The 14,107-nt window shown below is 43.6% G+C and overlaps 1 protein-coding gene across 1 annotated transcript; it reads right to left on the bottom strand.

Annotated features, from left to right (window-relative positions):
• Positions 1–3,405: 3,405 nt before the first annotated feature.
• On the bottom strand, positions 3,406–9,821 carry LOC308657120 (intelectin-1a-like; the record flags this gene model as incomplete). Its single annotated transcript, XM_081308581.1, has 7 exons — positions 3,406–3,558; positions 3,995–4,098; positions 5,101–5,221; positions 6,342–6,500; positions 6,823–7,070; positions 8,183–8,284; positions 9,764–9,821. The coding sequence occupies 7 exons, from the start codon at positions 9,819–9,821 to the stop codon at positions 3,406–3,408; spliced, it is 945 nt and encodes a 314-aa protein (XP_081164707.1).
• Between the last annotated feature and the right edge of the window lie 4,286 nt (positions 9,822–14,107).

Genomic DNA, 14,107 nt, shown 5'->3' with positions numbered 1-14,107 from the left:
GAGTGCGACTCAGTCATGTGCAAGGTTGGTCTCTCACAGGTCTTTTTGGGTTATCCCATATTTCTTGGAAGTTCTATCCATGGTCTCTTAACATCTTTTCTTCATGGTCAACTTTGTTTCCAAGATAATATATTTTGTCTTCATTGCCCGAAACTCTGTCTTCCAAGTAATCTAGTCTGTTGGTGATGCTTTTAATTAAATTTTTAATTTGGTCGATTGATTCCTTCATTTCAAAGATTTCTGCTAGTTTTTTTTTTCAGAATATCTATCTCTTTATTGAAGTGATATTTCACTTCCTATAGTTTCTCTCTAATTTCACTTCTTATACTCTCCTTTACTTCACAGATCAGTTTAACTATGTACATTCTAAACCCCTTCTCTGATATTTCTTCCACTGTGGTATTCTGTTATTAGAGTATCTTGGTTTGTTTGAGGTGATTTGTTCCCTTGCTTTTTCATGTTGTTTGTGTGTCTACTCAACTAACATATGGCTCTGACACAGTAGAGTTTCTCCCCCATGGACTTAGAGTTTCCCTGAAGGTTGCCATTGCCTCACTGTTTGGGGGGAGACAAATAACAACCACCACTGATGCAAACAATATACAGAATTAAACCAAGTAGTTCCTACTGTAACAATGTTAATCATCACAATGAAAGGCAATGATGGGATTAGTTATTGCCTACACTAAAAAAACAGCACATTTGCAAAAGAGTTTACAATTTCATAAGGTGAGAACAGGGAGAAAACATAAATGACATAGGATGTAATGGTTATGCATGTGGCCCGGGTTCGATTCTCAGCACCACATACAAACAAAGATGTTGTGTCTGCCGAAAACTAAAAAATAAATATTAAAAATATCTCTCTCTCTCTCTCTCTCTCTCTCTCTCTCTCAAAAAATGCTAGAAATGAGAAAAAAATATGAGTATGTATAAATGTTCACATACCATTAAGGTCAGAATTAAACAGAGAAGAGAAAAAGAGAGAGAGAGAAGAAAAAAAATCTCAATACAAAGTTAAAGAATTCTTCCTGTTAGAGTACAGAATGTTCTCAGATTCTCTTCTCAGTAGTTTTAGGTGGGGTCATCTGGAGCATGATGCTCCACCTACTGGATTGCTGGAGTGGGAGAGGTAATCCTATAGGTGGAATTCCTGGAGGTGGGGTTTAGGTTTATGTAGGATCCAGGCTCTTCACCGAATATCAATTGGTCTGGGGATTTTAAACCCATGCACCTTCAGGGTCCAGGAATTGCCAGAGCACTCTGGAAGACCGTACCCCAGGGATCTCCCCTGGATTCCACTTTTGTGGTGGAATGGACTCAATTCTAAGTCCACTATGTCACCTCCCAGCCCGACATTTCCTGGTCTTGGGTTCAGTCTCCAAACTCAATCTCTTCTGTCCCTGCCCTTCTGAATTCATGACCAGACACCTCACCTCCAGCCTGTCCTGCAAGCAGCCAAGTTGGAGGGACAGGGGTAGAACTGGGTGGGTTTTCATGACCAGTTGTTCCCTGTGTAAACCTCTCTCCACATTTGAGTTTCTGCTGGTCACTTAAGTGCACTCTTTGTTGTGCAGCATGTGTTAACTGGACCTGTATTTCAGGCCCATCCCAGGTTTGCCAGGAATCAGCTCCCTCAGGTGCCAGACCCCACACAGTGGCTGCAAAATCTTTCCTTCCCTTGTCTTCTGCAAGCTCTCTTGAGAGATAGCAGCTTCTTTCCCGTACAAGGATATTGTGCATTTTAACCAGGCAATGTCATTGATCTTTAACCACTCCATATCCAGACACACCTCAGGGCTCCTAAAAGTGCAGTTCCTTTAATTCCTTTATCCCTCCACTTTGCTCACAGAGGGAGTGCTCTGGCTAGGGCCTCCAAACCCTCCAAGTGTTTGGTGTAGAATTGTCCCTCTGTGGATTACTTCCTTATTTTATTATATCCAATCTCCAGAGTCCCTGATCTGCTTTGAATATCCATTTATTCATTCCAATAAAGCCACCCCCCCTTTGAAATGCCTAACATTTAATCGAGGTCCAGTACTGATGTCATCCCGTCCTACCTGTACTGATAACCCAGTGGGGATGATTGGGTCAATTGGCCCCTTTGAACAAGGCCCTGAAGATGGGATCCAGGAGGGTTAGCCACTACCCTAGAAGAGTCATCCTCAGAGGCCTGCCAGCCCCATCCTTCCCTAAGGAGAATACCCACCACCAAGGCTGTCAGACACCAGATATGGATATTGGGTGTCTCTTCCTTGTTTGCTGCACCCTCATCCACCCCCCAAAGACTATTTCCTTCTTTAGGAGTTTCAGGTAGAGGATGCAAACTGAGCATCCATATGGATAAGTTAAGAAGGAGTAGGACAAAAAGCCTCTTCCCTGCCCTTTACTCCTCTGGCTATTTTAGAGTTACCTGTCAAATGTATTATATGTCAAGATCATTGTACTGTCATAGATAACTAATTAAAACAAATAAAAAAACGAAATAAAAAAGGGTTACCTGAAGGGCTTTGGGGATTCCTAAGCCCCAACATTCCAAGCACAAAAGTGTTTGGTGTAGAATTGTTCAGAGGCATTGACTGTCTTTTGAAATCTCCAACAGTGCTCACTGCCTACATGAAAAGAATTCATAAAAACTCTTGTGGTTTAGATATGAGGTGTCTCTCCCCAAAGATCCTGCATTAATTCAGGGATATTCAGAGGTGAAATAATTGAATTATGGGCATTTTTTTTAAAGAGAGAGTGAGAGAGGAGAGAGACAGAGAGAGAGAGAGAGAGAGAGAGAGAGAGAGAGAGAGAGAGAGAGAGAATTTTTAATATTTATTTTTTTAGTTCTCGATGGACACAACATCTTTGTTGATATGTGGTGCTGAGGATCGAACCCGGGCCGCATGCATGCCAGGCGAGCGCGCTACCACTTGAACCACATCCCCAGCCCCGAATTATGGGCATTGTAACCTAATCAGTTCATCCTAGTTTGACTGGGCAAGTAACTGTATGCAGGTCGGGCATGGTGTTGAAGGTGGGTCACTAGGAGTGTGTCCCAGAAGTTCCTTGAGGCCCCAGCCCACTCTCTTCTCTCTCCTCTCCTCTTGTCTTTTCTCTCTTTCTACCTCCTTCCTGGCTGCCATGAGTAGAGTAACTTCCCTGCCTCACCTGGGGCCCAGAGCAATGAACTTGATCCACCATGGACTAAATTTCTGAAACCATGAGCCAAAATAAACTTTCCCTCCTCTAAGTTGTTCTTGATTAACATAGGGTCACAGTGTCACAAAGCCAACCAACAAACACCAATGCATGAATTAATATGATTTATTTTTCTTTCCTTGGCTACTAGCAAGTGGTTCTCCATCCTTGGGACCGCATCCCTGGGAGAAGAGCTCTGGGTCCTGTAGAATGAAGTTCTCAACGATAGAAGAGAAGCACAGCTGCCTCTGTTATCTCCCGGCTGCTGCTGTAACCAACATGAGTTCCATGTCCATTCCAGTCAAAAGCAGAGAAGTCTCCACATTGCCTGGGATTACCCTCTGGGAAGTATCCTCCTCCACCAATGCAGTGCTAGGAAACAAGGAGAGGAAGAGGTGGTGATGAGAGGGCTGCTGATGAGCCCAAAGGTATTAATGGCCAAATCCAGAGGGATCTGTGGTCCCCATCCATTCTCCATGGGCAGTGTTGATCTTCTCCCATAGACTTCTCAACGCTTAGCTTAGTGACACACCATCTCCTCCTGACTTTCCTGCAACTTTTATGAACATCTGTTCTTGGATTCCCTGGCTGGACTCTTCCTTCATGATTCCTTAAGTGCTGCTTCCTAGGAGGGGACACATCTCCCTGTCCCGTATAGATTGTCTGACTCAGCAAGGAGGAAGGGAAGTTACGCTCCCGCCCACATGCTCACACCACACTCTTACACACACACACATACACACACACACACACATACACACACACACAGCCTCATTCACAAGTGCCTTTGGTCCCCACAAAGACTCACAATTTCAGTGTTACATCCAGTGACCCTCATTCCGGCACACAAGGCATTGGCTGCTCTCTCATTATTAAATACTCTGAACTGGACAAATCCTGCAGTGAATTCCTCTGAAAATGAGATGCAGAAAACAGCACTCAAGGAGGATGCCAGAAATAGCTTCCTTTAGGCTGCCCAGAGAATGTGGACGCCAGGCTGAGGCTCAAGAGTGGAGGCCAGCACAACTGTGGTCATGACTGGTGCAGCCCAGCCCCAAACTTCACCAACCTTTTCCCAACCCCAGAATTCAAGAACTGGTTCTCAGAGAGGGTCTCTGTTCACCAGCGCTTGTATGGAGAAATTCAACAATATTGGGAAATCACAAACAAACATGTAAAAGGCTTGTTGCAGCAATTAGTTTCTTTCTCTCTCTCTCTCTCTCCCTCTCTCCCCCTCCCCCTCTCCCTCTCCCTCTCCCTCCCTTCCTCCCTCCCTCCCTCTCCTTCTCCCTCTCCCTCTCTCTGTCTCTATGAGACAAGGTCTCACTAAGTTGCCCAGGTTGGCTTCAAACTTTCAATCCTCCTGCTTCAGCCACCTGAGCATCTGGGATTATAGACAGACACGAGGATGTCTAGCTTCTCTTTTATTTTAAAATTTTAAATCCTAGATATATTTACAACAGCTTTGAACTTTATAGAATAGGGCTCAACGTAACAAAGGAGATGCCCCCAAACTTAAATGAACATTAAATAAATATTTACCCCTCACAATAGAAGTAAAATTGTCTCATTATTTGCCCTGTATACATGAATCTTGGTCTCAATAAGTTGCTGAGGGGTTGATAACCGGGTAGCTAGGAATAGAATCTGGAGCTAAACTTCCCCAGGCCATATGCTAACTCTCCTCCCTGTGTACTGTGATCTCAGGAAGGTTCCTGAACCTCTCAGTGCTTCAGGTTTCTGATTCATAAAATGGGGTTCATAATAGTCCTCAAGGGTAGTTGTGCAAACTAAATGTGACAATACATGTAACATTCATTGAAGACAATGAGGCTGTGGTAATAAGTAACCTCCCTATCATAACTGAATTTATCATCTTTGCTATGAAGGGTTCAAGGAGCATTAAGAACTCACTCTGGCCATTGGGTGAGTAATACGCTGCAGTTTTTTGAGCATCACCAAAATCGTAGACCACAGGTATTGCCGGACCATTGTCAGTCCAACACTTTCCTATTCCATATTTCACTGGGTATTTCTACAAGAAACAACAACAACAAAATCATTGGATAAGGACAACACTTTTGGTTTGGGGAGTTACTATCACTTATTAAGAGAAAGCAATGTTTTCTCAGTAAATGAGATTATTTCAAAACCAGGCAAAATAAGAATCTTTCCTTTTTGCTTTTCTCCTACAACCAGGCCAACTGGTGCACTCCCTCCCTTTCTCCCTCCCCACCCCTGCCCCAAATCTTCTCTCTCCTGGGTCTCTTATCTTCTCTGGCTCAGGATTTATTTTTTTCTTTATTAAATTTTTTCTAATGTGTTATACATGTTAGGTCGGTGGCGGCGACTTGGTGGAGACTTAGTGGCAACTTAGAACAAAGCAGCCTGCTCTGGAAAAGAACATCAATCAGATGCGGGGGGGGGGAGGGGGGGAGGGCGGGGGGGACACCTGTCAATCAGCCAGATCTCCTGACTAACGCCTGTCAATCAGCAGGACCCCCTGGCCAATCTGGAGTTCAGCCAACTCCCCTGACCAACTTCAAGGGGGCAAGGGACCCTAGAAACACCTTTTCCTGTCCCAAGCCCTTCTCTTTCTGCTGTAAGCCCCATAAAAGTCCAGTCTGGTCGAGCTTCCACGCGATTTCTCCTCAGACCCTTCTCCTGTCCCCTCTGTGGGTCTGATAGAGTTCCGCCTGGGAGTGATATCTCAATAAAGCCTGTTCAGTGGTCCTTTTAAATCTGCCTCCTTTGGCCATTGCCTGCCCTGACTGATCTGACATCACATGATGGCAGAATGCAATTCATTTCATATTATACATATACAGCACAATTTTTCAAGTTGGTGAATATACACAAAGTATTTTCACACCATTCATGTCTTCATACATGTACTTAGGGTAATGATGTCTAATTCATTCCACCATCATTCCTACCCCTGTGCCTCCTCCCTCCTCCATTCCTCCCATGTTCCCCCCACATTGCCATTATGAGTCATATGGCTCAGAATTTCTGAGGAAAGTGGGTCAGAAGCCATCAAAACATTAGGATTAGGCAGCATGAAAGGGCCATGGAAAGATGCTTCCTGCCCAACCTCACACACCTGCCTCTCTTTACATCCATGAAAGTCAGTCCCAGCCAGCAGCCCTGTGTACCTGGTAGAGGCCAAACAGGTTATGTTCCAGATGCTGGAAGAAGCCAGTTCTGGTGCGGTACCTCAGCAGAGAGCTGTTCCGCCAGTTCTGCATGGGACTCTTGTTGGGCACATGCCAGATGCCCAGGTCCGCAGCCTGGATGTCGTAGTAGCCAGGGTTCTGGAAAGCAACCAACACTGAGACTGACCAGCCCAGGTCCCACAGGGGCAAAACACACACATGGGCTTTGTCAGCTAAGCTGACAGCTCTGGGCTCCAGGGGGACAGATGGCCAGCCGTGCTCACACACACCCACCTCCAGCAGATCATGCCCCCCACCCCACTGCCTAATGGCCTTGTGGGAGGAAGCTGGTATGCGAGGCTTGTGACTGTTTCTCTCTTCCACTCCAGCCCCATGTCCACAGCCCCCCCCCCCAACCTCCCTCCTGCATGCTGTGGCCCAGCCACACTCAGGTCCTCACCCTTTCCCAAGAGGCACCCACCTTGTAGTCGTCACTGGTGGCCGCCTCTGCAGACCCGAAGGTGTTGTAATTGGCCCAGTTTCCGTCCCCCTCTGGGTAGTCTGCTCTGTTGCCCTGCTGGCTGGACCACCGATCGCCCACCGTGCACTTCCCAGCCATGTTGTTCTCGTGCACACTGGCCACCAGGGTCCAGCCACCACCCGCAGAGGTCATGTCACAGAAAGTCTGGTAGATGACACCATTCTTGGCCCGGAGGAAATACAGGCCATCTGTGGAGAGAACCAGCCCAGAGCCTCCCTGTCTTCGAGCTCATGCCATCTCAGTGCCATGACCAGAACAGCTCTGGGAACTAGAAACATGGCTAAGGGCTCCTCTCCTGAGTCCTGTCACTATGCGTCCCTGGGTGTAGTGGAACACCCTCAAGTTTGAATAACAACCTACTGACTGAGGCAGAACACAGAATTATCTAAGCTCTCAGCAACGTTGCTCTCAGAATTAAGCACAGAATTTTCATATGACCCAGCAATTCCACTTCTAGTACATTGCCCCAAAGAATTAAAAACAGGATTCAAACACTAAACATTTATTGCAGGATTAGTCACAGGACTCATAGAAATAACTGACATACTCAACAGTAAAATAAAATAGTATATATTCACACATCACATACAACCTATATTATGCATATATTGACATATATATCTATACACAACTGATAAAAGCAATTAGTTATTCACGCTATATGTATAAACCTTGAAAACACTATGCTAAGTGGAAGTAACCAGATGTAAAGTACAGTTACCTTATGATTCTACTTACGTGAAGAAACTAAAATAGGCAAATTCATAGAGACAGAAAGTACAACAGCAGCTACATGGGCCTTAGGGAAGGCAGAATATGGGTTCATTCTATAAATTCATTATAGAATTTCTGTTTAGGGTAATGAAAATTTTCTTGAGATGTATAGTGGTGGTGGCTGCATAGCATTGAGAAAGTAATTCATTCCATTGAAGTGTACACTTAAAACTGGTTAAAATGACAAAGCTTATCCCATGTATAGTATATAATTTTTACCACATTCATTTAAACTAAAAAACAAAACAAAACAAAAACACTTGGGTGTGGTGGCACACACCTGTAATTCCAGCAACTTAGAAGGATCAGGCCAGCCTCAGCAACATAGACCTTGTCTTAAAAAGGTGAGGGGTGGGGCTTAGGATGTAGCTTAGTGGTAAAGTGCCCCAGGTTCAATCCCCAGTACTTAAAAAACAAAAAAACAAAAACCAAAAACCAAACAAACAAAAACTTTAAAAAGCTAAAAAAAAAAGAATTAAAAAAAAATTAACTGAAGACAAAAATCCTGATAGGGCCCCTTACTCACCATTTGCACCAAAGTACTTCTCTTTGATTTCTTTGCAGCTTCTAGGCAGAGATGCAAACAATGAAGACCAGGTCCATTCCTCGGAAACAACATTGCTCACAGCTAGAGAATATGCAGAGTTTCATTCTCTTTGCTGCTTTGACACAAAACCCAGCCTTCCCTTGCCACTAATCCCCAACTCACTCCACCTCTGTGGCAGAGCCTGGCTGCCTGGGTTGAAAGATCCTGAGCTATCCAGCATCATCCATCAGCCCATCTGAGCCAGCATCCAGCACAGGCTTACCTCCCTCCCTCCACACGACCTTGTGCTGGGCCAAGCCCTGCCCTGGGCACAGAGCATTCAATAAATTAAACATCCCCAGGAACTTACCTCTAGAGGGAGTTGCCAAAACCAACAGAAAATTTTATTAAAGGAATGAATGATAAGCTCAGGAGAATAAGAGAAAGACTCTGAGATGAAAATAGTCTGAAGGGAGCCAGGGGGTTGTCTGGGGTAGGATGACTTAGTGACAGAGGCTTTCTAGTTCTGGTGACAATATAGTGTATGCTGAGGAAATAGACATGATTTATCAGTTGGAAGAAAGAAAAGAGAATTCAAGGCAGGAGAAAAATATGTCCAAAGACCTGGAGAAAAGAATGAAGCAAAGCCCGGCTTGAGGAGGAAATAGGTAGCTTAATGTGGTTGAGGCAGAGTGTGAGGTGACAGAGCTGAGACTCTAGCCAGGAGACCAGCAGGGGCACAGAATGAAGAACCTTGTACACAAGTGTCAACTCTGCAAACCAGTCTAAAAGTCTGGAGGGCTGGAAGCAGTCACAAGCTTTCAAGTCAGAGGGATTCAGGCCTAAGTAGCGCAGGCTTTCAGTGGACAGTCCTTGGGTTCTACTTGCCACACCTGAGCCCCAGTTTCCTTCTGCCTCAGATGAAGCTAATAAATAGTAAATATCAAATGAGATAATATGTAGAAACATGCTTTTCTCAGCCAGGCATGGTGGTAAACACCTGTGATCTGGGTGACTTAGTGAGACCCTATCTCAAAATAAAAAAATAATAAAAAATGCTGGTGATGTGGGTCAGTGGTAGAGGGCCCTGGGTTCAATCCCCAGTACTCTGGAAAGAAACAGGTGTTTGTCTTTTAAAAAATGAATAGATAAATAACAATTAAAAGAAATATAGATTTTAAAATGCCATTGCTATTCTTATATAGAGAAGACTATAAAGAGAACATTCTCTGGGAACAGGGTATACCACACAATTACCAAGGTCACTGCAGGCCATGGTAGTGGGAAATAGTGAAGAGAGGACACCTTTCTTACAAGGGTCCCCTCAGGACCACACAGAGACAAAGAGCCAGACCCAGGATATGTCACATCTTAGCAATAGTCTCACTGCTAGAGACCAGATCCCTCCAGAGGCCAGAAATCAGCCCTCAGACTACATCCAAGGTGGCCCCTGTGCATCTCAAAGACATTATCTCTGACTCAGGAGAGTCCCCTTTCTGGAAGCAACCCTGCCTAGTGTGTTTTCTTTGAAAGCTGTGTGCAGGTGAGCTGGGGAACTGAACCCCTGATAGGGAGACTCACCAGCACTGCATCCCCTGCTGGCCACAATGAGAAACAGCAGGAAGCCGAGTTGGGTCATGGTAGTCTTAAAAAAATCAAGATGAAAGTCACTGTCTTGATTATCTTTTTTTTCTTTATCCCTATCCCCACTTCTTCTAATCCTACAAAGACTCAAAGTTCCCTTGCCCCCCCCTTTTTTTTTTAACTCCACACATCTCTGGAAACTAAATCAGACCTGAGCTAAAATAAGGGATCCTCAAACTCACAGAAAGCAAACCTCTTCCACCAACACAGGGCCAGGAGCTGAAGTTACCAGCGAGTGGAGACTGGATCTTTCTCTGCAGAGGCTCCTAATGAGAGGTGAGTGCTGAGCCCTTTATGGAGAAAGCACAGGGGCAGAGTCCAGGTCTCCAGACTCTCCCTCCCCTGGCATGATGCCCAAGGAGGTGAGGCGTCTGGTTATGACAGGAAAGATATTCAGTGATGATGATGGAATTAGCAGGACAAATAGTAAAGCTCATTTCCTAGATTTGTGGATTTCATGGCCCTGTGTATTTAAAAAAAATAGGGGAGACTATCAAGAGTTGATGTTGATTTTGGGTTTCCTTTGTGCCTTTCTTTCCTGCTAAGTAAAACCTTTTTCTCCTATTAAATATCTACTATCATCATCATTTCATAGAAAAAGGAAACTTTAACAATGAAAGAGGAAAGGTACGATTTCAGAATCAGTAGAAGTCTTTAGCTCCAATAAATGTAGTTCCATACAAAGTTTTGTTATTTGGTTGTTAATTTTCTCATTTTGCCACAAACTAGTGAAACTTTACTACACATTGAACTTGGGATTAAATCCGTTAAAAAACCCCAAAAAACCTTTGTTGTATCAAAGCTCCTATATCATTCCTGTCCTAATGTTATCCAAATCCCATCAGCTTATAATAGAAGTGATTGGCACCTCCTCAGTGACTTCACATCCCTAATTCATTACAGTACTGATAACATTGCAACCCATAGGAAAAGATTGTGAACCTCTCTTTGAATAAGCTTCTATTTTTTATCTTTTTAAATCCAAAGTACAGATTTGCACAAAACATTCAGAGATATTGAGAGAATAAAATAAAACAGTGTCCACGAAGGAATGCCCACTTCTGCCCCTCTCCCCTCCTTGCACTGTCTGCAGTGGTACCAGCAACCTCCTGCTCAGCATTATCACAGTCTCAGACCTCTCACGAAGTCCAAGGTCATCAAAAAGAGGAACACGATGCTCATTCAGCTCTAGTCAAGCTGATATGTCAAAAGTATAACCAATAGAAACCCAGGGATAGCCACAACTGTGTACAGAGAAGATTCGAGGGTCACAGCTTCATTCTTAACATTGGTTATGGGAGCAACAAGAAAGAAAAGCCCATGCTACTCAGTGGCTTCTGGAAGTTCCTGGTCCCCAATGTCAAGGAGCTGGAAATGCTGCTGATGAGCAACGAGTCTTATTGTCCTGAGATTGCTCACAGTATTTCCACCAAGAGCCTCAAAGCCATCGTGAAAAAAGAAACCCTACTGTGGGAAGCCATTCTCACACATGATTGGGCACCTCCCAGATTGCACCTTGGATGGAATTTTCCCCTGAATTTCTTGTTCCCCCAATAAAAGCCCACTCCCTGGCTTGCTCTCTCTCTCTCTCCTGCTAGTCCTGAGTAAGCCTGGCTGCTCCACCGGCTGGTTTGAGGGGAGAGCCAGAGGGGAGAGCTGTCTCAGACCTGGTCATAGAAAAAGGTAATTGAGTCTGTGTGTGTTTATTTTGATCTCAGCAGTTAACTTCTATGCCACAAACCTCTTTAATGAAACCAGCATGCTGGTCACCTGGTGGAATTGGCACCTAATGAGGAGGCATTTAAGCTTAGCTAGATTGAGTGGGAGTGCACTATAAAGATAAAGGAATTGGTGACAATTTTGGGTCACAAAAGTACCTGGAGGTACTGAAGGAACGAGACGTTAAATTAATTAAAATGGGAAATTCAACTTCTATTGATAAGGAGATGTATCTGACTATTCTAGACACCATAATTAATCAGAAAGGAAAACAGATAAAGAAAACTCAGTTATTACAATTCTTAAAGGTCATAGGCGAATATTGCCCTTGGTTTTGTGAACAAGAATCCCCAAATTTACTTGCTTGGGAGAAACTAGGGAGGATATTACAAAAAGTTTGCCTTTCTAATGAATTACCTGGAGGCATAGAAAATATACAAAAAACATGGACAGCTCTGGAAATTTGTCTTTTTGAATATATGGGCCAGAGTTCATGGCCCCCTGAAGATCTATTGAAAGGCATTCAGAGAGCTATTAGGTCTATTCAAATGGAAAATCTGCCTGAGGCTAAGTTAATTTCTTTTCCCTTGAGCCATTTAAAAACAAAGGCTCTAGGGGCTAAATCAAAAGTTAGGAATGTGACTTTAAACTTGCAGGATCAAGACAGCCTGCAGGGAGATTATAGAGAGGAAGGTCATAGAGAAGAAACCTCCATAGTCATAGAGAGTCGTCCGGAAGAGATAGACGATCCTCTTGGAGAGGAAAATCCGGAAGAAATTCTTAGAGAAGCACAGAGTCCTTCGCCACCACGTGGCTTAGAAGTCCAATTTCAAAATGGCGACTGTGGAGATTCTACCCACAAGTCGCAGTCTGAGGGAGAGGAATCAGACATTGAAATTCAGAACTTACGGAGAAATTTTAACAGGCTGCGTTTAACACAGCTTGCCCAGGTTATTAGAATTTGGCCATTATCTGCTAAAAGCACAAAATTTAACAGGTACCCTGAATTAACAATGACTTTTCTTACCCCGTTCCAGCGAGGTATTAAGAAGGCACAAGAGGCGGGGGAAGATATTAGCGGTTTTCAACTTTTCCCAGTTTTTGAACAAGTTAATGACCAGGACCAAAGAGTTAGAGTTCATGTTGTAATCCCATTTAAAACCATTAAGGAATTAAAAAGTGCATCCGAGACATATGGTCTGAATACACCTTTTGTACAGAACTTAATTGATAATATATCCTCACAACCACTTCCACCTAGTGATTGGATTTCGTTAGCCAGATCTTGTTTGAGTGGAGGGGATTTCTTACTTTGGCGTTCTTACTGGACTGATTTTTGTACTGAACAAGCAGAAAAAAATAGAAAACAAAATTTACAGACCCCAGTAGAAATGTTTTTAGGAACGTGTGAATTTGCTGATTTGGAAAGACAGTTAAATTATGAATTTGTAGTGTATGATCAGATAAGTGACTGTGCTAAACGTGCCTGGAAACAAATAGTCTCCAAGGACCAGTCCAATCTAGTTCTTACCAGAGTCAAGCAGGGTGCCAGTGAGCCATATTCAGATTTTGTAGCCCGATTGTATCAGACAGCAAATAGATCTATTGGAGACCCGGGAGCGTGCAAGTTTATTGTTAAGCAATTGGCATTTAAAAATGCAAATAAATATTGTCAGCATGTTCTTAGAATGCACCGTAAAAAGGGAACAGTTTCTGAGTTTATCCGCTTGTGTTCTGAGATTGACTCCACCCATTTGCAGACAGTAACATTAGCCGCGGCGCTGAAAGAAACCCTAAAACTGCAGGAATTAGTATGGAAACCCCGCAGAAGATACTATCTCTGCGGGAGAAATAATCATTTTGCACCCAAATGTCGTGTGTGTAGTTTTAAGTTCAGGGCTCCATTTATTGCTGATAATAGATATTGCAGGACTCAACCCCATGTGGCAGATCAAGATGGCGGGAATGAGTCCACCTTCTTGTCATCATTTCTGCCTGGCCGGAACACAAACTTCTGGTCGGCCCTCCCCCCGGCGGAGAATGAGGAAGTAGATGATGGTTGCGCAATTTGACGTCATTACACCGACCATGGGGGCCACCATCTTTATTCTTACTGGAGCGGATAAAACAGTTTCCATACAAACCCCTAATGATTTTCAAAAGCTATTAGGAGATATTAATTGGCTGAGGCCATTCTTAAAACTAACTACTTCTGAGTTAAGTCCTTTATTTCAGATATTACAAGGAAATCCTTCTCCAACCTCTCCACGTCAGCTAACCTTAGAGACTAGAACAGCCTTAAAAAGGGTTGAAAGTGCAATTAAAAATGCACAACTTACTAGGGTTGATCCTAAAGAAATAGTGTATTTATTAATATTTCCAACTGAACATACCCCAACAGGAGCCATATGGCAAAGATTAGGAGTTATTGAGTGGATTTATTTATCCCACTCCCCTCAAAAAACATTAATTCATTTTCATGACTCTATTGCTCAATTAGTAATTAAAGATAGAACTAGAATTTTACAATTAATTGGATCTGAGCCTGATATCATAATTATT

This window comes from Spermophilus citellus (genome assembly GCF_964194105.1).
Source record: "Spermophilus citellus genome assembly, chromosome: 9".
Taxonomy (NCBI): Eukaryota; Metazoa; Chordata; class Mammalia; order Rodentia; family Sciuridae; genus Spermophilus; species Spermophilus citellus.
This window is presented reverse-complemented; position numbering and strand designations above follow the sequence as displayed.